A 26,188-nucleotide genomic window follows, 5' to 3' on the forward strand; every position below is an offset into this window, starting at 1 on the left:
AAATCATAGCATTTTGGACAGCAAAAGTATCTGCTGTACTACACACACTTATATTTCCTAGCATGGACTTCTTTTAAGGTTAATAACACCTATATGACATGACAAGGGCTGGCCAAATAATAAATTGTGGTTTGCAACACAGGATAAAACAAACAGCACATTTTTGAAATAAGGGAAGAGATGCATCCCTCTCCAAACAGTATTTCAGTGGATAGGACATCCAGTTGAGATGAAAATACTCTACATTAGTTCTCTAACCTTCAGGACTGAATTTAGAACAGTCTCTCTCTTTTATCTAGTAGCTCTTGTTGAATTTTTCCAAGCTAGGACAAATGGATAATCACAAATCATTTATTACCAATAAAAGATTATCATCTATTTGTGCTTTGGGGCCTAGAGTCTGTTCAGCATCAGTAAGAACCAAATGAATTTCAGAGTTTAGGCAGAAACCCAGGAGTAGTTTCTGTCAGTTTATCAGTATCTTTAATGACAGGAGAAACAGAGAGGGCAGGTGGGGAAAAAAAAAAAAAAAAAAAAAGGTGTTCAAGAAGTATAAAAGAGAGGAGAATGACCTGAAGACAAAAATTTCATAATGTTAAAGCTGGAAATCATATTTTCCCACCCACTAAATGGAGCTGCACCTTTGCAGTAATAACATTCCTATTTTAAAGAGGTCATGGAATGGTTATAACGTTAAAATGTACATATTCTCATTAAAATAGATGTATTTTAGGTTCACAAGAACACAGCACAGGACGTAAATAGCAAAGAGACCCCACTGCAGTAATAAAATAACCTTCTTTTACTGCTTTTAGGATACACATTACAGCTCATATTTTTATAATCTAAATGGTACATGGCATTGAAGGTTCAACTCATTTTATTGAATCTATGGACACATTCAAAACTAGTTCCAAAGAACATTACCACCTCTCTTTACTATAAAACTACAATATGAAAATAGTTCAGACTAATCCCAATGTTAATTTCAAACTTTCCTGTTAATTAACTAAACTCTGTACTCTTCCAGAGCTGTCAAAAAAGAAGCTTCTGACCCTATCCTTTATCCACAAAGCAAGCTTTGCCCTATGGAGTCAGTAGGCCAGCTGCAGACTACACATGCAGTGGGATATCACTGGGTCTACCTAGTCCTCACAGTAACCTAAATTTTTACATAAAAGACTGATTCAAACATGCTGCTTTTTTCCCCACATTGTCAAGATTAAAACTAGATAATATCCATTAGATTCAAACTGTGTGGTGTGAATGGGGAAAGCAGAAAACATGAAATCATCAAATTTCTTCTGCAGACAACTTACTCTTAGAAGTGAGAAAGATAATTTAAGTGCTGAAACTGAACAGGAAAAATGTCTCTAAAACCAGTGCCCTACTTCTGATCTCTGCTGCCTTGCACACACATCTAGCAAAGCCAGGAGCAGGCTGTAACTGACATTAGAGGTCAGACAGAAGCTGGCTGCCTCAACTTTCTCAGGGCAAACTCAGAGTGGAAAACAAGCAAGATGAATTATTCTGGCAGGGAGAGCTTGCTCCCAGCAGTCCCTCAGATCCTTGGAACATGCTTGAAATTGTACTTCAGAGAGTGGAGAAAGTTACAAACCATACTGTTACTCTTGGACTCCTGTCTTAGAAAACTGGTTGAAAATCAAGATCATGGAGGTTAATTTAGGGGAAAGCAAATATGTCTGCTTTAAGGAACAAAGGAATGAAAATAGGTGAGGTATAATCTGCAAAACCAACTCTGCAGTGACTGACCCCACAAGGACGTAGATGAGGTGCTGCATACTAATGTGGGGCACTCAGCAAGAGGTGACACTTCAAGCAGAGACAAAACACTGCCATCCTGCCATCAGTTCTGAACTTGGCAGAAGTCAGAGAGGCTGGGATTAATGGAGAGAAGGTAACACAGGGAGTGGGAATAATGCAGGAGCACGGCCCCACGTTCTCAGACAGAAGTCTTCAGTAATGTACTCCTTCACTGCACTTGAGACTGCCAGTCAACACCAGTCAGTGTGACACTACTGCTTGTGCTTTATTGCTGATGAGTGGCCTTCCCAAGTTCTTTCCAGTCCTTCATAGGCCACCATTTTACAATTCTGTGAAGGCCTGTTCATATTCTACTACTTCACACTGAAGCAGCACATAGTTAACAAAGCCTTACTTAACCTGTGATTAATCTGTGAATTTGCCAGAATTATTACAGTTGTAACACAAAGCCTAAACACAGTCTTTAGAAACGCCACTGAAATCTACCACAAGCCAAAAATCTCAACAGTCAATTGAACTGAGGTGCCAAACATGGCTCAATTACAAACAACTTCTTGGTTGCACAAAGGCAATAAAAATCTCTATTAAAAAACCAAACAATTGTTTGATCAAAAGGGGCTGAAATGGGAAAAATAAATATGTAATTTCCATTTTTTAAATGCCCTTTCTGGAGAATATATTTAAATCAGAGGAAGTGACATTAGTTGGTACCTGTACATAGAATGGAATTCCTGCACTCCGTCGGGTTGCACACAGCGTGGAAGAAGGATCACAAGATTTGATTTCTTTTAACACACAGCTTAGCCAGTGCTCTGGCATCTTGTGCAGACTCTCACTGTTACATCTTCATCAAACAGATACATAAGAAACATGAAACAAGTGAATAAAACAAGGACAAAGTCAAAGAAAGCACTGAGCAACCTGAATAAGTATTTCTTACTGTATGTTAAAATCTCCAAGCACATATACAGATTTTTATTATGAAATCAGTTTAAATTTAAACAAAAGTGTACATTTTTTCCAGCACTGGTACAAATAACATTAACCCTACTTATTAAGTGCCACTAGCAAAATATATTTAACTGATCAGAAAACAAGATTCTGTGCTTTGTTGCAACAAGTCTTTTCTGCCAAAAATTATTACCATGTTCTGGAGAAAAAAAGCAAGGACATATGCACATCAGCCACTGTGTAGGAAGTGAAACTTCACAAATTCATATCTTTGCTGCCACACAGTAGCTGATGTGTGCACCTTTATACTAACTATTGTTGGTGTTTATAAACATACAAACTGAAACTGAAGCCCCTCAAAGTAAGTACACATTATGCAAATAACCCTGCAAAGCTCAGAGCAATGGAAGGAATTAAAAACAAGACATTGTGCACTTTTCAATCCTAAGTCAGTCAAACTTTTCAAAAAGCACCACAATTGCCCTCCTATCATCAAATACTCCTCCTCTGCAGTTATAAAACTCAGCATTGCCTGAAAGCAAACAACTTCCAAGGACACGGAAAAACTCAAGTCTACTTCAATTACTGGTGCTGTTCAGTTCAATAAAATGTGCCACATTCAGTGTGCAACACCACCCCATTAATCTTATGTCAATTTTCCAAAAGGCTCATTCATTGTTACAAAAATTTCTATTAACAGGACATTGTTATTAAAACCTGTCACACTGGTTTGATAGGTGATTCAGAGTAGAAGAAATAATTAATCACTGCGGGCAATACAGCTGCAACTATCTCAACCATGCAGGACTTGCCTTAGCTAAAAATATAAGCTATAATTAAATTCATGATGAGGTAGTGAGACCTACAGTAAGACTGCAATCAAGTTTTCTACCTGGGTGACTGAAATAAAGAATTTAAAAGCAGAGGTAAAAGGCGGCAGGTACTGGTGTGAAAACCAAAATCTAATGGAAGGTCTATATATATTCCCTTCTTCATCCTCCTCTTATTAAAGCAAGAATTTACATTGTCTAAAAAAGCTGATCATGAACAATAAATGAGGCTCTAATCTGCAGTGAAACACTCTTCCTTCTTTTACAAAAAAACACAGAGAAGTAGTAATGCAAAAACCTGAGGTCACAGGAAGTGCCAGACAGGTCAGCAGAAGACACAGGACACTTCTTACTCTTCAGTAATTCCTGCAGGATTCCCACCACATTTCCTACACTGCTGCCAGGCATTCTCCCAATTTTTTAAGGGCAGCACCTCTTCAAAAGGGCAGTCAGAATGCAAAGCACCAGTCCAGACCTCAAGAGGAACCGGATTTCACAAGCGATACCTCACCTCCTACCAGGGCATTAAAGAAAGGCCTTCCTGCCCCAAGCCCATGACAGAAGCAATCAGAGTAACCTGGAAACTCACAGTGAGTTCTCTTCTCCTTAACTACTCCCTTTCTTTTGCTCACAAGTGTTTGTCCTTGCTTACTTTCAGGATGCATTCCTTGGCTCACTTTTGGGTACACAATGAGGATACAACTCTAGGTTTGAGACCACACAAAATTTCTTACAAATCTCCTCCATGAGTCTCAGCAATTAAGACACTACTTTGCAGTTCTCTTCATCCACATCAACACATTCTGCAACATCTGCTCCTTCTGATCATGGAGACACCTGGTCTTACCTCCCTAGCTAAGCAGAATTTAAATGTCTCCATTCAACCACTCAGAGAACAGTGCTCATCTCTCTTCAGTATGTTATCTTAGTATTAACATGAACACCCCATGAGAAATACCTACATCTGCTGGGGTGCAGAGAAGCACAAAGTAAAGCATTAAGGAAATATTTAGAATTTGCTGTGTAGCACACTGAATATTTTATTCTTAAGTAAACTGAGGGATCCTTCTCCTCTCAGTATTAGTAGAAAGAGGAGAAGCATACTCAAGTCAAATAAACTTCAGACTCCCTTAAAGCCATACTGCTTTGATCTTGCCACAAGTAATTCTACCTTGTTCAGTCACCCACCAATGCACTTTTATTTATTAGAAGGTGAAAGAGTTACTGCTGTAGAGTTAGAAACATTAGAGACTATTGACTTTGCAATGGAGATGACTACTCCCTTCCATTTGGCAGCTCTGACTCCTTGTGGTCTGGCAAGAAGAATATTGTCATAAGAAGCAGGTGGCCCTAAATTTTAAGAATAACGAAGCTTTACAATAAAAAAAATTAAGGCCTCAAGATCAAATGTCATTTTCCAGAATTAAACAGTAATTATTTCTACCAGATCAAACAAATATTGTTGAAAAATTGTTGATAATGAAAATGCAACACAGTAAGTTGATACACAAATTACTTAAGATGCAATACATTAAATGTAATCCACAATTTTCTCCCCGTTCATCTGTCAGTTAAAACTATTTCATACATGCCTCAAACCCTTTCTGTGTTCAGTATCAATGAGTACAAAAGCCTGACAATCCTAAATTAAATCTAAACTCCTCTCCCTAAGTCATATATCTGTATTTTCTCCTATCTGAAATAAATGGTGTGTTAACAATGGGTCAATCTTGAATTTGGCCTTCCTAGATGCAAGTGCCTTGTGGCATAAACATCACATGACCAGAAGCATTTTTCTACATGTGTATATCCCGAATTCAGTGATTCCAATCACTGCAAGCAGCTCCTCTTTAGAGAAAAAGTGGGTTTCTTTCACCATTTTTTTTTTCTCTCTCAACAGGCCTGCAGTATTATTCTTTTTCACACAAGTAATGTGATTCCCATTTTTTATAGACACAATACTGCCCCTGGTACTTTTGAGACCAGAATCTAACCTCAAAAACACACTACTATTCAAGTTATAAGTCTGCTTTTAAGAACAACTCCTCTGAAACTACAAAGCCATTCCACTTGCATCCTCCTTTTCATAGCATCTACTCTACAAGAAACAAAGTTTTCTAGATTGTATAGGTGCAGTGAGAAGGGTTTGAGGTTTCTCTATCAGCAAAGCAGAGCAGAGAGAACCTTGGGTGGCTTCAAAATTTTAGACAGCATCATTACCCCATATCTCTCTCATACCAAGGAGGAAAAGAAATAGGAGGGGAAACACAAACAGTGTTAAAAATTAATACATCTTCAACCTGAGAAGTGCCTTATCATTGTGTTTCACGGTTCTTTAAGTCATGTATTGCCTAACACTACAAGCATCTCAATATATAAGAGCAGTGTTTCCTCCCCACTTTCTTTCTCTCCCTTCAACACTCTTTCCTTCACATCTGTGATTATACTTTTGCTAAAACGTTATTTACCATTTTGGTAAGTTTCACTAGAAAGTCCATTAGAGATTTTTCCATTTTACAAGTGTTCCTGGCAGATCATAGCAGGCTGGGAAAGCAAAGAGCAGCAGTCACTTCAGAGCAAAAAAATGAGATAGAAGCAGAGTTTGCTGCTAAGGACTAGCTTTCTCCAAAAGAAATATTACAGAAGACCAGACACTGACTAGGTACAGATAAGTAATTCTCACTGATACTGACAGATTAAACATTTTTAAAATAAAAGCATGATTTTCATCATGCAGTAAATTACAGCTTTCCACAAAACTGTTATGAACCTAACTTACTGCAGCCCCTAAAATAGTGCTCACCACTATTTAAGTTCCAATCAAACATTTGAAAGTGTTCAAAATAAATTATTCCGAAGTAAACACACTGCACTGTATGACATTACTCTTCCCAAACCTTACACTTGCATTCTGCAACTTTAGTGAAGCAAAGCATTACCACCATAAGTATGCAATACCATTTCAGATTTCCAGAAATCTACCTGATCTCTCAGCAAAGAGACCACTGAATGAAAGAAATGCAAAGCAGGCAAAATGTCATTTGGGACAGAGAAATTGCTTCAGTAATAAGGATTACAGGAGATTCAAGTTTTCAAGTTTAAAACAGATTTCTGACTTGCCTGAAAAACCATGTTATCAGACCAAATGAGCATTTTTTAATTTCTCCAGGCCTTTGACAGGAAATACTCTTTTTAAAAACATATTGCTTATTTCATTGATATGAATGTTGCTTGTTATGTAACTGTATGGCTCTTCTGAAGGTGCAGCTGCAGACAACATTAAGCAGGCATGAAAAAGGGAGCAGTACACTCCCAGAAGGAGTATCAACAGGGAAACAGAGAACGGTAACTTGCATATTAGAGCAGACTCAGCAATTTACATCTGAATTTCAAGACAGATCAATTTCATCAGGTTTGTGAGAAATCTCTGCAGAGGAAATATTTTTCTTTCACCACTAACTCAAACAGGTCTGAATACCATCATTCTGTCTAGAAAAAAAGTCTGCTCTTGGTTCTTATAAGGACTGGTGTTTAAGGGTTGTACAGCTAAAAGCAAGGTCAGTTAAAGACACTGCAGCAAAAAGTCTTTAAAAAGGAGCTTGGCTAGAAATAAGTGAAGAACTATGTTCAGCTGGAGTCATTCATAAATGCCTGGCACAGTCTTAGTGACAGATTTTTCACCGTGTTTTACAGAAAGAACAAATTCAAGTGTCAGGGATGCTTCTGCACATCTACAGTTCAATCCTGTTCAACAAGCTATCAGGCAAGGCTGTACATTACCATAAGCCGCCCTCGACAAAAGCTTTCTCCTCTGGCATTTGTGGACACAGCAGTAAATTAATACAGATTCTGACACACATGCTTCAAGACTGCCCACGAGCCTCTCAGCTATGGAGAGAGGCAGGCCAGCTGAGATTCACTTGCAGAATGGAGCCCCCAGCTGCAGCAGGGGACATGGAAAGACTCCATGACAATCAACAGACCTGCAAGGCAGCTGCATTCACTGAGACTTAATTCATCCCTTTTGGAGGAGAGTCTCAAAATATTCCTCATATCCCAGGAGTACCAAATCAAAGAGTCATTTCCTGTTCTGGTATCAGTCTCCTTTCTCCTTTGTTTTAAATACAAATATAAGCCTTGAGACCCGTAGTTCCTGGAAAATATTGTCTTTCGTTGAAACGAATGTACATCCACAGAGCTGCTCTCCAGTTCTTATAAATCTTTTTTCCCAAAGGAACACTTGCTCTGCTTGAAGTATCTTAACTTTAAAAATGCTAGGCAGTATGGATAACAAAAAAAATTGTAACAGACATCTGCTAATTCAAAAGAAGAAACTTCCTTAATTTTGGAGGGCTTTTGTTTTGGATGATACATACATTTCACTTAATATTCGAATAATTTTCAGGCAAGCAGAGCTCTCTTGGGCTTGGCTCTTCATTTTTCAACCTAACATAAGGCTGCTGTTAAGTAGATTGTCCTCCATTAAATACAATGGCAGAAAGCAGGAGAGGCAACAAACACATCACCAACTTTTCCAAAATCTAGGCATATTGCTCTAGTCTATTTGCCTCAGCTTTTAAAAGGAATTTTAAAACTGAAAATCAAAGAAAAATAGTGAGTCTGCTGTAAAATGACTGCATGTTTTATGTTTTCCATTATTCCCTGCTTTTTACTTTGCCTTTGCTACAAGAAAGTCCTGCATATTGACTGAGATCAGACCAGTGGGGCTGTACCTGCTTGGATTACCTCCTTTCTCCTCCCAAACAGACTCATGGTAGTCAAAGGTCTATTTGTTGGTTATTTTTTTTTTAATAAACTGAATTACTCTGATGGCCAGACTTTCTCTTCACATTGATAGGAGAAAACTTACATCACCTTAGAACTTCCTGAACCAAGTTTCCATGGTATAGAAGAACACCCCAATGCAGGGGAATAAGGAAATAAGGAAACAAAATTTTCCAGATTATATAGGTGTACTGAGAAGGGTTTGAGTTTTCTCTATAGGCAAAGCAGAAACAAAAAAAGGAAACAAAGTAAGTGTATATAAAACATATGGACAGGCAAGAAGATAAGCAGTAAGTTTCTTTTTTTCTTTTTGAGAAAACAACCAAGTGTAAAGCAAAGTTGTGTGAGCACTCAAACTCCCCAAGCCAATTTGAAATCCCTCAGATTGCTAACATCTGAAAGAAAATAATTACCGTGGAAAGAGAGATCACCAAGAGAATCATGGCAAACAGTTTAACATCCCACTGGCACACACAGTCAACACCACCACGTGTCAAATACCACTACTGCAGCAGCGCTGGTACACAGATGCAGCAGCCTCACCCAGCCCCCTGTAGCAGAGACCAAGCCTCAGCTCTGTTGGGAAGATTTTCTGAGGGGGCACACGGTGAACCTGATCAGCCAGCCAGCCTGTACTAAAAGCACCAAAACTGTTTCCAGTATCAAGTAAAGGAGAAACAGATCTGCACCTCAAACTGGCTGAGGTGGGGCCAAAGGGGAGCATTGCTACCTTAACCTAGCATTGGTGTGAAAATACAGGTACTTCAAATTGCAACTCTGACTGGTCTCTCACATTAAAAAAAAAAAAATAAACCCAACAACAAAAAAACCCACCAAACTCTACCTAGTCAAGTAGAAATTTAGAAATTTTAGTTTGTCTTATTAAAACGTGGATAGGATATAAACACTGTATACCACAAAGAAACATAACCAGGACTTGAAATCAGTAGCTAAGCATGTAATGGAAATTCCAATGATCTTGCCCAGACCTCAGGACAATTCTGTTCATTTAGTTCTTCTAGGAAACGATAAAGTTACAAGGAGAAAGAAAAAAGCCAGAGTGCATATCACACCCTGTGATGCACTGTCAGGTAGTCTTCCAAATGTCACAATAACCAACTCCATGACAGGTAATAGAAGTTTCCAAGAAAATGTCCTGGCTAAAGCAAAAAGTCTGGCATACATTATCATAAAGGACCAGAAAAGGGGAGTGAAATGGAAGAACTCTACACTCCTACTTTTCTCAAGAGCTTTTAAGAGCTGTTCAGGAAACTAAGATGCCAGAAATGAAGAAAAATGCAGCAAGCATTATATGCCTGTATCATTTTTCAATGCCTAAGCACCATCTCTAACCATAAGTATTGTAGTTCAAGTCACAGACATCATGTAACTGTCATAATCGTGCCTACACCAAACTTAAATAAAATCCACATGAAAGCAAGGATCTGCCTGCACAGCTCAACTTCAGGGTCAATGCCAAAATTGGTTAAAACTTGTATTAAAAACACAGTAAGTTGTCCATCCTCTACCTGGAAAGCATTTCTGTAAGTTGCACGAAGCCAGCATATGCCAATTCAAATGCACCTCTGTGCCTTGATTGCAGCAGATGATGTTTAAAGTAATCACCAATATTTTTAACCTAAAAAAGAAAGAAAAAATTACTAAGCCATTTGAAATTACATACACATCATTTATTTACATATGCAAAATATTTTGCAGTTCAAAGCAACAATCCTCCCCCTGGTGGGAGGGGTCACTGCTACAAGCAAAAAGCAAATAGAAGTCCTATAATAAACATCCACTTACTTTAACAATAACAAATATTATACTTATTTTTTTAGGTTAAGGGGGTAGTTTTGTGTTCTTTCAAAAAGTCCAAAAATATAAAGGACATTAAATTGGTTGTCTGTGATGGACATACTCAGATTTTAAGAGAAGGAAGGGACAACTCTGATTTTCAGGGGAAACAAATGCATATTACTTTATGTTTGCCTACACTCTTGCTAGAAACCCCAAAGAAAATGCCAATTAAGCATGACAGCAGGAAAAAAAAAATCTTAAAAATATTTAAGATATGAAATTCAAATTCCAAAAATTGTACCAAAGGGAAACAAATCTACACTAGATTAGGTAATACATAGATAAATACAAATTTCTAACATTTCAGAATTCTGCATAATTGCTGTTGACTATTAGAAACAATTTTAAAACGAAGATGATGTTGGAATGTGAGCTCTTTTTAAAAGCATTAAAATTCTAAATGTGATATCTAAACTTTCACTTATAGTTTATTTTCTAGAACTCTATTACAACATAGAGTTTTTAAATCTGTTTGGAAGTTTACAGATCCACACAATCTCATTCCACAAAGGATAGGTTGTTTTCTTTGTTGGGTTTTTTTTTTAATTCTCATCAACTTTTAATGTCTAAATCCAACTTCCCACTTAATCTGTTTACAATGCATAGCACATACTTAATGCCCTTATGCAAAATTTACTTCAGGAGTTTTTCCTGGAAGTTCTCCAGTAAAAGTTTCTTTAAACCTTTTATATAAAAATATGCATAAAATCACATCCAGTTGCTTATAAAATTCTGCTTGTTCTGTTACTTATACAATTGCTCTCATACTTTAATAACCTGACAAGTAATTTAGCTGTCAGGGAAGTTAATGTCATATCTACCTTTATGGTTTTTCAACCTCCTGTTAAGTAATGAGATTGCAATAATTAAAAAACAATAAATCTGAGACCATCTACATATTATTTCCTGAAGCTAAAACTTACCTAATTTGAAACACACAATAACTGGAGATATGGAGATATCTAAAAAAGTTATTTCTGAGCAGATTTTAAGGTGGCTTATGTAGCCACAGGGTTTCATTTCAGCTTTCTAGTCCAAAAAAAAAGTGCCCTTTGTTCACAAGGAACTGACCCACAGACAGGGCAATTCTCCAGGTGTGTAAACAAAACCAAATCAAGAAATCCATACACATGTAAATCAATCTCCCAGCCTGTCCCAGCACCATGCTTACACTTCTAGAATTCATATGCTTTTTTTTTTATTTTGGTTGCATGACTTCCAACTTTACTATTTATACTTCTGAGTTTCTTGCAACAGGCACGCTGACTAGAAGCTTGCATCAAACTGAACTCACAGACTAGAAACAGCACTACCCTAACTCAGTTCTTGGTCAGAAATTTAGAATACAACTTTATTAATTCAATAACTTTATTAATTCAACAATCAACAAGGTACAGGGCCACACTTGCTGCTGAGGGCAAGAATCTGGGTATTCAAGATATAAATTCTCTCCAAGATGTTCCAAAAGATTAGTACAAACCATGGGACAACTCAGTCTTTACTTCTGCTTCCTGTTTCTTTTCACTGTGGCACACAGCTCTGGCAAGCTTATCTCTTAAAACTGTCTTAAAACTTCCCAGGTGAGATAAACAGGAGTTTGAGGAAGAGCTAAATGCTCCTCCAGACCTGGAGCATTCATGATTTGCATGTCATATGACAAAAAAAAAAAAAAAACCCCACACAGAGTCTTTATTAGATGTCATTCTGGTGGTTACATGATACTATTTATATTGATTTCTTTAACAGGCACAGTTCTGAGCCTGCCATCTCTGGACTTTTAGGATCAGATTGAAAATTAAAAGTATGCATTTGGATAGAGAGATTCCTCCAGCATTTGGATAGAGATTCATCCAGCTATACTCTGCTCTTCCTATGTCTATTATTTCTTAAGACAAGGCCACCATGTAAAAATAGCTGATGTTTGGAAGACTGCCACATAAGCCAAATCTCCTACTTAAGTGACAAGGAGAGTGCAAACCTGATGTTGTCCCAACTTCCTACAAACAACAACAAAGTATCATGCAGGAGCTGCCTCCCTGCCTACCTCTCCCCCACAGGTACACAGCACAACAGGAGGCATTACTGCTGCAAAGAGTAGCCTCCCAGCACCACACTGCCTGGCAGGAAGCAGCTCTGCTGTGCCATTTCCTAATGCACACCAGCACTGTAGGACACTGTATTCCCATCTGCCTGCTCAATTAAAAAAGCAGGTACAATCAATTAGAAGACTGTGAGCAAACTCAATGCTCCCTGTGACCTTTGGGGTGAGGAAGTTATGACAGCATTGATCCCTAAGGCACAATTCCATACAGTTACTGACCTAGATGTGGAGCATGGTACAAGAGGAAGATTTGCAACAGCATGGCACATGCTGGCCAAGAGGTGCTACCAGATTTTTCTCAACAATTACTTAGCCTGGCTCAAGGCAAGTTGACCAGGGTTTCTCTCAAAAGTTTTCCATCTCTGTATTCTTAAATCTCTTCCAATAGTTCCAAAATTAAGAAAAGAATGGGCAACCTTGAAGAAAAGTTCTACATGTATAAGACTGCAAAATCCAATTTGCTTATTTGTCAACACTGATAAGTGTTTAATAAGTCTGAAGCCCTAGCAGTTATGATATTGACATTTTTTTGTCATTTCTGATGAAACCCTCCTTTTTTCGTACACAACACAGTAATGACCCAAAGTTACAAAAAGTACAGAGAAAATGCCCGCAATTTTCTTTGTATATTTCCTTGCAAGCCTGAGGAAAATCAGGATTTCACACTGACTTCTCATCCAATAACATTCTTCTGTTTTACAGGAAGACATCTGAAGCACTAACAAGCTGAAGAGGTATCAATAGGAAAAAGAAGGTAGCTTTATAGAATCACAGAAAATCCTGAGCTGGAAGGGACCCACAAGGATCATGGAAGTCCAACTTCTTCCTTAATAATGTATTATTTCTGAAAGAGCACCTATCAATGTCTGCTTTCCAAAAACAGAGATGCTGCAGTTAGACCTGACTCATTTTAAAACAATTCCTCTGTGACTTGGTACAGATTAAGGAACATAATGGTGGAAATGCATATCTGTTCTCTCATCTGCCCTCCAGACCCCAGCAACAATGCAAGCACAGCTGTTAACCAGATGAAAACATGAGGACTGGAGACAATGCAAGAATAAAGACACCAACACTATTTCCATGGCACCACAACATTAGATAAGAAATAAAATCTGGAGTACATAATACTGTGTTGTATTTTAAAATGTAAAGTTCTAACACATATGGAAAAACTAAGTAACAGTTTTCTGTTGGAAAGAAAAAGAGGTTAAAAAATAGTTAGTCTTTCATATTTCAATCTTCTATGCAAACTGGTTTTGTTGAAACATATGTAAATGAAAAGGTCATCAATTAAAACAGAAATTTAATAAACACAAAATATTTCCCAAATAAATGCCTGTGGTAATCTAATTTCTTGCAAACACTGAACTCAACATTCTGCAAGAGACCCAGATGGCATATTAACATTTCTGATCTCTCATATTAAAAAAAAAATCAGAGGAAAAAGATAGAAACACAATACACACAAATTATTCATAACAATGGACAGGAGGAAGACAAGACTAGGACTAGTCAGCACGTTTGACTTCCAGAACTCTTGACTCTGATGCTAATTAAAGAAGGGCTTTAAGCAGAATCCCAATATGTAGAGCTCAAAATGAGACAAAAGAGACTTTGAATAGGAAGTCAGTTTAGAAGATTTTTAGCAATTTGATTAGTGACTAATATATCCTGAGAGAAAGAGACAACAGGGAGGGTGGCAGGAAGGCACTGGTATCCCTAAACACATCACACATCTCATAAATAACCCAATACCATTAGGATTAATGAGTTTTTTAGTAATGTATAATAACTTCTTCATTTATCTGTTCTTAGAGATACCACTGGATCTGAATACCACTGGATCAAAACAGGACTGATAACCAAGTACAGCAAAGAAAACCCTTACATTATGGTAATTAAAAGAAATTGAAATGCACTTTTCCCAAATAGAACACAAATTTAAGGAAAAAAATTTCTGAAAACTGCCTTTGCCTCACCTCCACCAAGTTTTATTACAAAAATTATTTCCCTACCTGTTCTACAGTAATCAACCCCTCTGAAGGTTCAGATGTAGTCTGTGAAGGCAAAAGTTTACACAGTGTCCCTAAGAGCAGAGATACTTCCTTCATGCTTCTCCAGCAACACACAAGAACCATTTGAGCTGTGACATCACACACTTGCCTGTCTTTGCCTTAAAAACAAAAAGACAACAAATGCAATAGTGTAACTCAGGGTTCTCAGATCCAGGTGTGTCATTTAAACTTCACTTAGCCCGTCTTACAAAACACAAGTAACTATGAAAAAATTTCTAAAGTTGCCTGCCCAAAAGATAATTTAATCTTCTTGACCCTAATCGCCTGCTCAACAGTTGCTTTACTTTCTTGCACTTGGAAAAGGCAGCAGTATAAACATTTTACCAGAGAAGTGCTATTATAAAAAGAGTAGAGGTCTTTCGGCTACAACTGCTATTTACTCGCACCTCCGTAGGCAGGCGCTCATTCCGCATCCATCGCTCCCCGACGGGCTCCAGGCGCCACCCGAAGGAAGAAGCGTCTGTGACGCGCCGCCGCCACCTGGTGGCCACTGCGGCACTTGCACGTGTTTACCCCTTCTCCTCGTGAAAGAAAACATGCGGGCCCCCCCACACTTCAAACATAAAAGCAACCGGGGAAAGGAAGTTCAAAAATTTGCATAAACTGTTAAATTTTAAAATGTATGGATAGTCTATACATTTATTCTGGCCCACACTAAAGATGCCAAAGTTTACAATTTCTTTATCGCTGTAAGGTTCAGTTTCATAGCTGCTATTCATTAAAACAGACAAATACTACCTAACATTTTACCACTAGAATCTTTCAAGCTAAAGTTTCTGCTTATGTAATTTCATGCAGCAAGTTGTATTGCATGAACATAGTCTCCACGAGCCTCATATACACTGGACAGGAAAATCACAGTAGCACTTCTCAACAAGAAATACATTAGCATTGCTTGATAGAAAAGGTGCTCAGGATTACCTGCCAGCACAGTTAAGGCAAGAGTCTAGGCCAATATCAAAATAACTAATTTTCACTTGTGTCTTAAGAGAGATTAACTCAATCTTCCAGAAGTGAATTAGTCTTTAAAGCCATGACCATGGATAACTAGCTTCTGACAGGTGAGAACTGAAACATTACACAAGCAAGTAATTTCCAACTGATCATCCACATAAAATGACTCTTCTATTAAAATCCCCTTGATTTAACTACTTATACAGCCTTGGATTTACCTCTCATTTCCAAGCAAGTATTTTTCGTTGGCCTCTGCTCAGCCAGGTTTTCAGATTCTTCTTTGCAGTGTTCTTTCAGAATTTTTGCTTGCATAAAATAATCATTTGTGTCCTGTGGTTGTATCTCTTGCAGAATCATCTGCAGGCGATCTGCACTTTCTGCACATTAAAGAAGAGGGATATTTAAGATAGTTTGGTCTTCTACTTCCATTTCTTTATACTGATGTAATTTATTTTGGGTGTATAAGTACAGAAGAAAGCTATAAGCATTAAAAAAGAAAAACCACAAAGTTCTGTGGCGATCAGAGTGATCAAGGAAAAAAAAACTGAATTTACAGCCCCCTGTTTTGAAAGAGATGCAACAATACATTCTGCAAATGTTTGTGGATTTTTTAGTGAAGAAGTCAAGAAAACTTAATCAGAAATTAAAAGAGTGACCAAAAGTTATGACATAAAATGAGAAGCTGAAAGGGAGAGGTGCTTGGTCTAGTTCTGAATGACTGCAAGACCTTCAGGAGCATCAGATTAGAAAATAATTCTCTTGGGATTCTGTTTGGTTCTTTACCTGGATCACTGTCCATTGGAATAAGACCCTCTGGTGATGAGCTCTGTACTACTGGTGATACCACAGCAGAGAGGCTGTATGACATCAGAATGAGCCTGGTCACTATTTCCTTCCATTCAGACACCAGCATCAAGTTACTTAAAGGAAAAAAAAGTCAAAATCACAACCAAAACACAACATGGATTAATAACAATTTTATATTTAAAAGAAAGAACCAAAATTACAAACACTTCTGCAACAATATTTATGAAAACTATAAATAGGGTAGAGATTGAAAGATTTAGGCTGAGTTTCCCACATACAAAGGAAGTATCAAACACTGCAGCAGCCAGCAAGAGTTCTAAAAGCCACAGGTACTGGGTTTCCTTATAAATAATACTGCACTATTTTCTATTCTCCTTAACAGCTCTTCCACTGCACTTAAACATGGAGTTAGAGCTTTCCATTTAGTATGTTTTCCTTAAAATATGGAGTTACAACTTATTTAGAATGTTTCACTTACTTGAAGGGTAATTGCTGCAAAGCCCCAGTTATACAGTGCACTCTCCCATACATGGGGAATGATGCTGCTGCTTGAAGCAGAGACTTCTTGGCTTGGAATATTTCTTCTTCAACATTCACCAACAAAAGCTTGATAACTAAAATATTTTAAAGCACAGATTTACACTGAACATTCATATACTGATTTTCTAAGAAACAAGTCTGCTTTAAGAAACAGAAATGAAACCTGTGTACACAACAATTGAATGGAATTTGCACAGCAATTTCCATTATTATACTCATCCCTCTTTTGTCATTGAAATATATGTTACCATTGATTTTCAGTGACCTAAACTCCAGCAATATTTGTTATAGTCAATTTAATCTGTCTCTCTGAACCACAACCCACATCCTATGCTCAGGGACAATCCCACAGCTCATGATGAAGTCACAAGGAGTTACCTACTCCTTACTGCTAGTCAGACTTCACACCCTTACAGCCACATTAATACAATGATGAGTACAGCAGAATATTAAAGATACAAAGTTCACAATTATACATTTCAACTTCATGTTTTCCACTAAACAACCTGACCAATTTAAGGATACATGTGCCTATTTTATTTCTGTTTATAGCTTGTGACATCTCAGTGCCAGAATCAGAACAAATTACAGATCCTAACAAGGAACCCTGGATCACCACCAGCAGCAGATGCCCCAGAGCAGTGAGACATGAGGTTACCCACACATTTCCTTCACTTATGGCAACAACAACCATGTCTCAAAATTGTTATTTCACTGCATATCAAGAAAGGATTAACAGGCATCTGTAGAGAAGCCAAGAATGGAACAAAAAAGTATAGAATAGTGAGTTTACTGCAAATTATGTAAAATGTTTTATTACAAATAATGAACGTAAGTATTTTAGTTCCACTGAAGATTACTTAAGATAGAGAAAGCTTGGTTAACAAATTTGCCAAATCTGCCAGACCTAGAGCCCTGTCATCTTGCATCAAGGGGCACTAAACCAAACAAAAATATTCTGTAAGTCAATAAAGCCTCATTACTGTGGATGTGTATTCACAGGACTGCAAATCACACAGAAAAATTAGGCCAGGTGAACAGAGCTCCAAGGGGCAGCATTGCAAACATCAAGTACTGAAACAAAGACAGACCAACTACAGCTGCCTTCCTCCTGGGTGAGTGAGCTCTTAGGGGAAGCAGAGGGCTCTTCCCTGCACTTTCTGCACTCAACTTCACCAGGCTCACTGCTTGGGTCTCCACAGCACTTTCAAATGTCACTGGTCAAAATAATGACAAAAGCCATCTTAACAAGAATATTCAACAGCCTCAACACAAACAGGACTAGATGGAGATCTTACTTAAGAACATGGCTTCTTAACAGCCAAATACAATATATTTAAAATCCTGTTAGAAGTAAGCCTCTCTTACTAAGCCTCCTACCAAAAGCCTTATTGAAAAGCAGCAACCTTTCAACAAATATAAAAAAAACTTTCCCCCAAAATCTTACCTGCCAAAGTGTTCTTCTCCACTGTACTCACTGAAGTGTTTTCATCCAGCTGGGGGTTATGCTCAAGCCATTTTCCTAAACAAATGTGCTGCAGTCCTTTGTGATATACTAAAAAGTTCAACAAATATGAAGCAGTGACACAATCATATGGCTTGGTGCTTGTGCTAAGATCAATTGCTGCTTGGAACAGAAGATCTAGATTTTCAGAACCCTGAAAAAAAAACCAAAGCAGTAATATTGCTCATTTAATTGAGTTTCCAGATTGATTTGATTAAGCTTCTTACCACCCTGGAATCTGAGAACCTGCTTTTAATTAAGTTGGTGGGTACATATTTCTTAAGAAACACTTGTTTTGTGCACTGATGACCTTACACTCAAAACATGCATGTGCATGTATTGAGCAAGGATACAATTACAAAGACATTGAGGATGGGGACAGCCATTTATAAAGCAGTGTTCAATTACACTGCACCTCACAGGAAATTTTTTTTTTCAAATTAATGTGTTTTATCTGCTAATGGACATTAAAGAGAAGCACAGTTTATTTGGTAGCAGTATTTGTTCATCTGTACTAATGAATTTTAAAAAGAATCTATACTGTTTGTTTGTGATAACTTGATGAAAATTTAAAGGGCAAAATTTGTGAGAAATCAAAGAAACCAATCAGATAATGAAACCTGAGACCAACCAGAAAGGAAAGGAAACATGGAGCTGAATTTCCTAAAGTACAAGAGTAACCAAGTCAAAATGCCTCAATCATTTAGAAAGAGAAGTCAGAGCTAAGCCAAGAGCTTGCATTAACTGTTTCTCTGATAGTTCAGTCACACCCAAAGAACTTCCCAAACTCCTTCAACCTGTAGTGAAACAAGCCTCCTTAGGTAAGGGCAGAAGCTGTATAAATTATACAGAAGGTATTAGTGATGAACACTGCTGCAGGCAACTTGGACTGGCTTCTAAGGTTCAGGATTCCTGCTGTGTACCTAACGCAAGCACCTGGTGTACTACAGAACATTTATGTTCCACAAAATTACTCCCTCTAAACTCTTCCAAGTTCATACCTGTAAATTCAACGCAACATCACGTAGTTTCATCAGAAGTCTAAATGCCAGAATTTTTACTTCCTCAAAAGTACTGGCAAAACACTGGATCAGAGTTTGGACACGAGCAGAATCCATCTCCTGATCCAACTGGAAAACTTGTGCCTGGCCTGTTCAAAGAAATTAATGCCTTAGATAATTGTGCTGTAACTCTTTCCAGAATAAGCATTCTCTTCACATTCTGCTTTGCTATACTAGAAGAAGCATTAAATTTTAGCCAAATTATTATTATTTCTCTTAATAGGTTTTAAAATACCACATTTACCATTGTTAAGAATAAAAAAGGCTTACCTTATTTTTTAAAATTACTCTTTGTAATACAGAAAATAACTTACTACCAAAAACAGAATCCCATTTACTCTCTTTCAATTCAGCATTAAAAAAATCTTTTAGTTTTGCTTAAAAACTCTTTCTGTAAGTATGTAATATTAGAAAATAATTCCTTTCAAAAAAGAGGTTGAAAGCTTCAGTATGTTTTGGCACTTGGTGTTTTGAGTTATTTTGTCATAGGAATAATCCCTTAAAATGTAAGCCATTACAATTTCTTTTGGTTTTAATTTAGATATAAATGAGTTGTGAATTCTGGTGACTTAATGCTGCAAAGAAAGCAGAAATTTTAGGATGCAAACAACTGCACCATAATTCAGCACAGAATACGACAGCTGAATTGCCTTTATAGAAGTAAAGTCCAATTTATAAAATCCTCAGCTGCTATTATAAACAACTGAGGATAACTTTCTATTTTTAAAAAAAGCAATAATAATATACTACATACTCATAATAATAACATTAATGTGTTCATTTACCAAGGGGTTTTGAAAAATTATTTAACAAGATGGCAATTTTATTCCCTCTCAAAATCAACTTAAATATTAGACAACTAATTTCTTCTTTAAAGAAAAGGTTCGTTTAGGACTGAAACACATTTTTATGTTGATCATGTGATCCAGAGACAACATTTAACAAGAATATCAATACTCCAAAGCCCTAAATACTTATTGAATTAAGACTGCCATAAAATCATTAAGAAAATTTAAAATAACACCAGCACATCATCATTAACTGGACAATAAAACTGTTTTTTATTTAGCATATTTAGCATAGTATCAGGAGGATATACAATATTTTTCAGTCAAGAGTTTTTGTGAATTCAGCATTTTGAGCAATCAAGATATATGTTAAAGGAAAAAGAAGTGAAGTTACCAAATACATGGACACTTGTCCAGAAGTTTTCCTCATAATAAAAAAATAAGCCTTCCTAAAAAACAGGCTATGCAATAAAATCCAAATTTACAGAAGACATGAAACAGGCAAGTATTAGCATTTACTTCAATATTCCTTTTTCCAAAAAAACTTACCATCCTCCCTTGAAGTAAAACAAAAGCAATCCAGAAAATGCCATAGAAATAAAGGACTAAGGATACCCTTTTACTTTGACAGAAACTGACAAGCTGGCATAAAAGACACTTCTTCAATACCTTCCATTCCTACAGTCTATTAAAGTCTATAAATTAGAATTCTTACCTTTTGGAACAGAAAATATTTCTGCTATTGATTCCAAAATACTTAGTGCACAAAACCTGGTTGGGTGTGATGAACCAGGAAACAATACTTCAAAAAGTCTGGCACATACAGATGACATGAAATCCTGGGGAAAAAAAAATTGCAGGAAAAAAATTAAGACTGTTTACTTGCTGCCCTACAAAGAAAAGCCTAAGTAACTGAACTCAGAACATTCTGCTTTACCCCAAAAATTATGACTTTAGAGTTAATTTTAGAAAAACGGGAAGCCAACATTCACAATGAAGACAGTTTCTTGTTTCTTAGAGTACAGTGAAGGCTGGACAATCATTTGGGTTTTTAAATACAACAGTTTCCTTTCCTCAGGCCCACAAAAAGACACCCATTGTATCTAATCCTGAAAATTAGCTGACCAAGAAAAGCAGAACTCAAGGAACAGACTGGCACTAAGATACTGACGATGTGAGCCTTTAAATTGGATAAAAAGGACAAATACAAAAGAAGTCTTCATGCTGAAGCTCTTGTCATTCATTCCCTCACTCACTGATTATTCTGGAGACCTAGAAAAAGACTGAAGCTCAACTGATCTCTATTTTAAGTCCCAGTAACACACATCATTTAAAGCTCACTACTAAATGGCCAACAGATGACAGGACATTTGCCCAATTTTTTTTTCAATTTTTTTTTTTTTTTTTTGGAATGAGGGTACATCTCCAGCTGTTCCTCCATTACTGCTGTATCCATGCACATCACAGAGCAATTCCTCATAAAATATCCTTTACTGGTTTCAAACAAAATTTACCAAGGCACCCTCAAAATACCAATGGGCATTCAGTTCATCAACAACAGCATATTTAGTCAAAATAAACTTGCACAAGTGCATCAGAGTGGACAAGCTCCCCAGCTCTGTTTGGATTTACAGGTTTTTTTCCTTCTGCACTGCATTATTGCCTAACACACACACACACACACACACACACACACACAGAGTGCCTAACTTACCCAGTGGTGTTCAGGAACAATGAACTCTCAGAAATGCTAATCCACCTGTATTAGCTGCATCTCTAGCAGTCTACTTACTTTGTATTGCTGCAAAATCCTCAAAGGAGGTATTTTAGTTGACTTCTCAACTAACTCTTGCTTGGTTTTATTTTGCTCCAATTTATAAAGCACTTGAGAACTTTCTTGTATCCTGCAAAATAACTTTTAAAATTAAAGAAAACATAGGTGAGACAAGAATCATTGACATTGAAATCAGGGAAAGGCAGATTTTCAGCTTGTTTTCCAAATCACACTGCTTGTAATCTTCTGGAAGTTGGCATACAGCATAACAGAACAGATCCTTCCCTCTCCATTCCAAATCCAGGGTTTTGCTTCCCACCTCTCTTGTGACCAATTTCTTCTCTCCTCCCTTTACACCTCCAAAACCTTCTTCCATCTCCCTCCTTAAATTCATGTCAAGCCTTCTCCTCCTGCCTCATTTTCTGTGGAACTGTGTTCATCTATAAAAACAACTCAATACAGATAATTTCTACAGCCTCAGTGTCCCTTAGAGTTTGACTCTCTTCAGAAGTGCTTCCTCCACCTCTTTTACTATCCATAAGTAGTATTTCCTTTCTTATCACACACCCATCTAGCACGACTTTTCCATTTCATGCTCCTCAGTCTGCACCAGGTAAGAAAAGAAAGAGATGGGATTTCTCTTTTGGTTTTGCCAAACTGACTCCCTCATTTTTCTCCCTTCTCAAATTAGTTTTCTCCTTCCACACAGCCTTCTTTTGCCATAAAAATTTTCCAAGATGTTCTTTATACCTACGTGGTTCCTCATTTTATCCCCGTCCTTCTACCATGAGCTATACGTGACCTTGGCAACTTCCACCAGGTAGAGAGACTCATTCACCTGCAGACTGTAATGGCACAGCCACATCATAGTGAATATTCTTCTACTTTGTTTTCCAGGTCAGGTTTCTGAGGGTGATGAAGTGACTGAATTTGCCTGAGGTGTGACAAGTCCATGTAAGAACAGCTTTAGGCCCCAGCAAAGGCAACACAAGCTTCACTGCTGACTCCAGAGCACATTGCTTTGCTACTGGCAAAGTGTGCAGATGAGCTGGCAGGTCAAGCAACACCCACCACCACCTATGAAGTTACCCTGCCTCTGCCACTTAATATTTTGTTTAAGCTATCCTTGCCTGTTGCAACTTAACACCATTCAGTTGGGAAATACATAAAGCATACTCCTGGCCTTAGAGCTTCTACTCTTTCCAATGAGCAGCTTCATAACATACTCACTCTTTTAAAATGGTGTTATAACTAACATAAGAGGCACGTTAGACACTGCTCATAGTTTGAAATTACCTTTCTCAGCAGAGAAACAATCTGTTGTCTTACAGAAGGAGATTGGTTGTTCAAGTTGTACATCATAAAAAATTGAATTAGTTGCATTTCTTCCAGAGACACAATTTCTGTAGTACGATGGGTTTCACAGAGTAAACCTAAAGCATCAATGCAAACCTGAAAGATATTTAAAAGTTCACCACAAAAGAGTTACTGACACCTATGATAACACCTTTAATACAACACTAACACAGTAATCGGGATCAAAGCAATTATTCTAATTTAAAGGATACATAAATGGTTGCCCCTTTACCTGGCTGTGCTGATGAACTAGACCCTGTTTTATATACTCAGTGGATACAAGACCACTGCTCATGATATTTGAAAGTTCCAGATGTCCATGGGCCCTGGCAGTTCTCAAGCATGCCATTAATGCTCCAAGAGCTCCTCTAGTACTGCAAGAGCCTAAAGAAAACGAAAACCAGTAATAATTACTATTTGATTAACACAAGGAATGTACTATTTGCAGTGCTCATCAGAAACTCCCAATACTTTCAACACTTGACCCACCCCCTTTTATTTCTACTCCATATATCCCAAAAGATAGTGCTGCTATAGATTAAAGCAGTTCTAAATCCCAAAAAGCTTAATCTCAAAGGTGTCATATGACAAAAAGACCTTGTGAGGTCTCACAAGCCATTATTTTAGAGTCACACTACTTAAAAACAAGAGAATCATAAATCTTGTATCCACATATCTACAAGAAAAAGCAATGTGTTACTGGACACACCTGTGTAAGAAATAAAAGAAAAGTAGTAGGAGAAAATACAGAAATCTAACAAACCCTGGTAAAGAGAACCATAGGCACCATAAGGCACCTACAGAAGGATTTTGCTCATGGCACGGAGACACTTAAAATTATTATGACTTTCACCTTGAAATACTAATAGCAATAATAAGCAACTGGAATTTTTCTCCCAAATTAATTCTAACAATAATAATAGACCAGAAATCACATGGTTTAAGATTTTTTTTTAATCCAATCATAATTACAAATACAAAGTTTATTTTCTTACCCAGATTAGCATCTGCAGAGGCCTGAAGAATTCTTATCATGTAGCTCAAACTGTCAGGGTTACATTTGAGCAATTTTGGTAAATAGTAATCTATTATATAAGTAGTTTGGTCATGGTTCCCTTCACACAGTATTACAAGAAGAGGAGAAACCCAGACGTTGTGCCACTGGTCAATCCAGGTGCCTTCCTGAAAACTGGAAGTAAAACGGGCCTTGTGATTTGTAAACATGGTTTCCAGAAGATCACTAGCGTAAGGTGCAAGAGACTGATCACTCATCACATCCAGGATTTGCACTGGAATTGTTCTGTCCAACTGCAGTATACTTTCAGTGCCCACACATTCCACCAGAGAGCCAAGAGAAGCATATTTCCCTTTTACATGCCAATCCAAGCTCAGTAAATGCTTTATCAACCTTGCAAAGAATGGATCTGATTTTCCATTGGATCCAGCAATCGTGGTTTGGTGTATCTGAAGAAGATTCTTGAAAATCAATTTGGTTTGGTGTCTGATGGCATCCAGAGGGTGGTCCCAGTGTGTATAAATGTATTCCAGCAGCTTCCCAATTGTATCAGAGTTCCCATTAAGTTTGATTTTTAGATCTGGAGAGCCTGAAACAAGGGCAGCCAGTGCTGAATTAGTCCAAATAACAAGGATTCTAGACAAAGATGTTGCCACACTGGATTCTTTTAACCTTTTAAAAAGAACAAACACAAAAAAAATTCATTACCTTCATTTATCAGTATTTTTAAAAAAATACATTTTGTATTTCAGAATAACTATTCATCAAATGCATTTACCTTACAAGAAAACAGATTAGGAGACCCAACCCATCCTTGGAGGAAAAGGAACGAACACAGAAGTGATCAGCTGGATGTTGCCAAGTACATGCTTAGTTACCTGATGTGCTATTAAGTGGTTGCAGCTAAACCCCCTGACAATAGGGAAAAGAAACCATACAAGCCCCACAACAATAAAACAAAAAAAAAAATACTATACACCTGCTAACATTTGAGCAGCATTACGTTGTTGCATGCTTCTTGAAAATGTAAGGAAAAATTTTCATTGGCATATAAAACCATTAGAACTGAGTATCCTATGTGCCAAAACAAGATCACAAAACTGATCTCCAAGGCACAATCAAAGGTTGAACTGAATACACATTTTAATCTCCAACCCAATAGTGCTGGTGGGCCCTTAGATGCAATCAGCCAGAAAAAAAAACTACTAAAACTCATATTACTTCAAGTATTCCACACACTGGCACAATTTGCTTTCCTCTGAACTTTCAGAAGGAGAGGACATGATGTCCTGAAACTGAAGTTTATTTGTCTGTATAAGAACTGATACTGACACACCTTACCATAAGGGAATTGATAAATTTATCCCATTCATGTTAGAAAACAAAATTTTAGCATGCAGAAAAGACCTGAAACTTAGAACTACACATGCAACATCATTAAATTTTTCAAACTTAGAGTTTTTATGAATACATTAAAAAGATTGCATGATTTGTGACAAAACCCAGTATCATTACACTTAAAACATCAGAGATATTCCACCAGAACCACAGGAGTCATGCAAAAATAGAATTAGAAAGATAAACCTCTTCTCCCAAACATGAGACAATACAGATTAGAACACAAACTTACTCTGAACTCAATGAAAACAAGACTGATGCAATATCTAACAACAGTTTCTCTCCATTTTCACCCATGCTGCCATTTTTCCAATCCAGCATAGCCAGTGCTCCATGACAAATGAAGAGCAGGACCGGGCCCGGGAGCTCTGCCGTGCACAGAACCCCACAGTTTCTCACAAACCACGCTGGCACACCTGAGTGTTCCACTGTCCCAAGGAGCAAGCCACTGATCTGGAACACCAAAACACACCCGTTACAGCACCTCAGCACAGCAGAAAACCTGGTTTGTGCATAGCTTAGAAGATCTGAAAAGATTTCTTGTAAATAGTGTTTGTCAAATTCCAAATCCAAGTCTTACTACTTCACATAGCAAGGAGAG

At 37.4% G+C, this 26,188-nt stretch overlaps 1 protein-coding gene across 5 annotated transcripts in view; it reads right to left on the reverse strand.

Annotated features, from left to right (window-relative positions):
* The window catches only part of THADA (THADA armadillo repeat containing), a 152,811-nt gene that overhangs the window by 119,633 nt on the left and 6,990 nt on the right, over positions 1-26,188 (reverse strand). For all 5 annotated transcript variants that reach the window (XR_009485717.1, XM_059841162.1, XM_059841163.1 and 2 more), the window contains exons 10-23: positions 25,820-26,040; positions 24,170-24,861; positions 23,407-23,558; positions 23,115-23,270; positions 21,837-21,959; positions 20,760-20,883; positions 19,197-19,345; positions 18,139-18,349; positions 16,630-16,765; positions 16,128-16,264; positions 15,563-15,721; positions 14,331-14,488; positions 9,881-9,990; positions 2,497-2,629 (exon numbers count right to left, since the gene is read on the reverse strand). Coding sequence is in view for 4 of the 5 variants with exons in the window: in XM_059841162.1 (XP_059697145.1) it covers positions 2,497-2,629; positions 9,881-9,990; positions 14,331-14,488; positions 15,563-15,721; positions 16,128-16,264; positions 16,630-16,765; positions 18,139-18,349; positions 19,197-19,345; positions 20,760-20,883; positions 21,837-21,959; positions 23,115-23,270; positions 23,407-23,558; positions 24,170-24,861; positions 25,820-26,040 (2,661 nt within the window). In the remaining variant the exon portion in view is untranslated. The remainder of the gene's footprint in view (positions 1-2,496; positions 2,630-9,880; positions 9,991-14,330; positions 14,489-15,562; positions 15,722-16,127; positions 16,265-16,629; positions 16,766-18,138; positions 18,350-19,196; positions 19,346-20,759; positions 20,884-21,836; positions 21,960-23,114; positions 23,271-23,406; positions 23,559-24,169; positions 24,862-25,819; positions 26,041-26,188) is intronic.

The sequence above is a fragment of the Haemorhous mexicanus genome, chromosome 3 (genome assembly GCF_027477595.1).
Source record: "Haemorhous mexicanus isolate bHaeMex1 chromosome 3, bHaeMex1.pri, whole genome shotgun sequence".
In the NCBI taxonomy this organism is placed as follows: Eukaryota; Metazoa; Chordata; class Aves; order Passeriformes; family Fringillidae; genus Haemorhous; species Haemorhous mexicanus.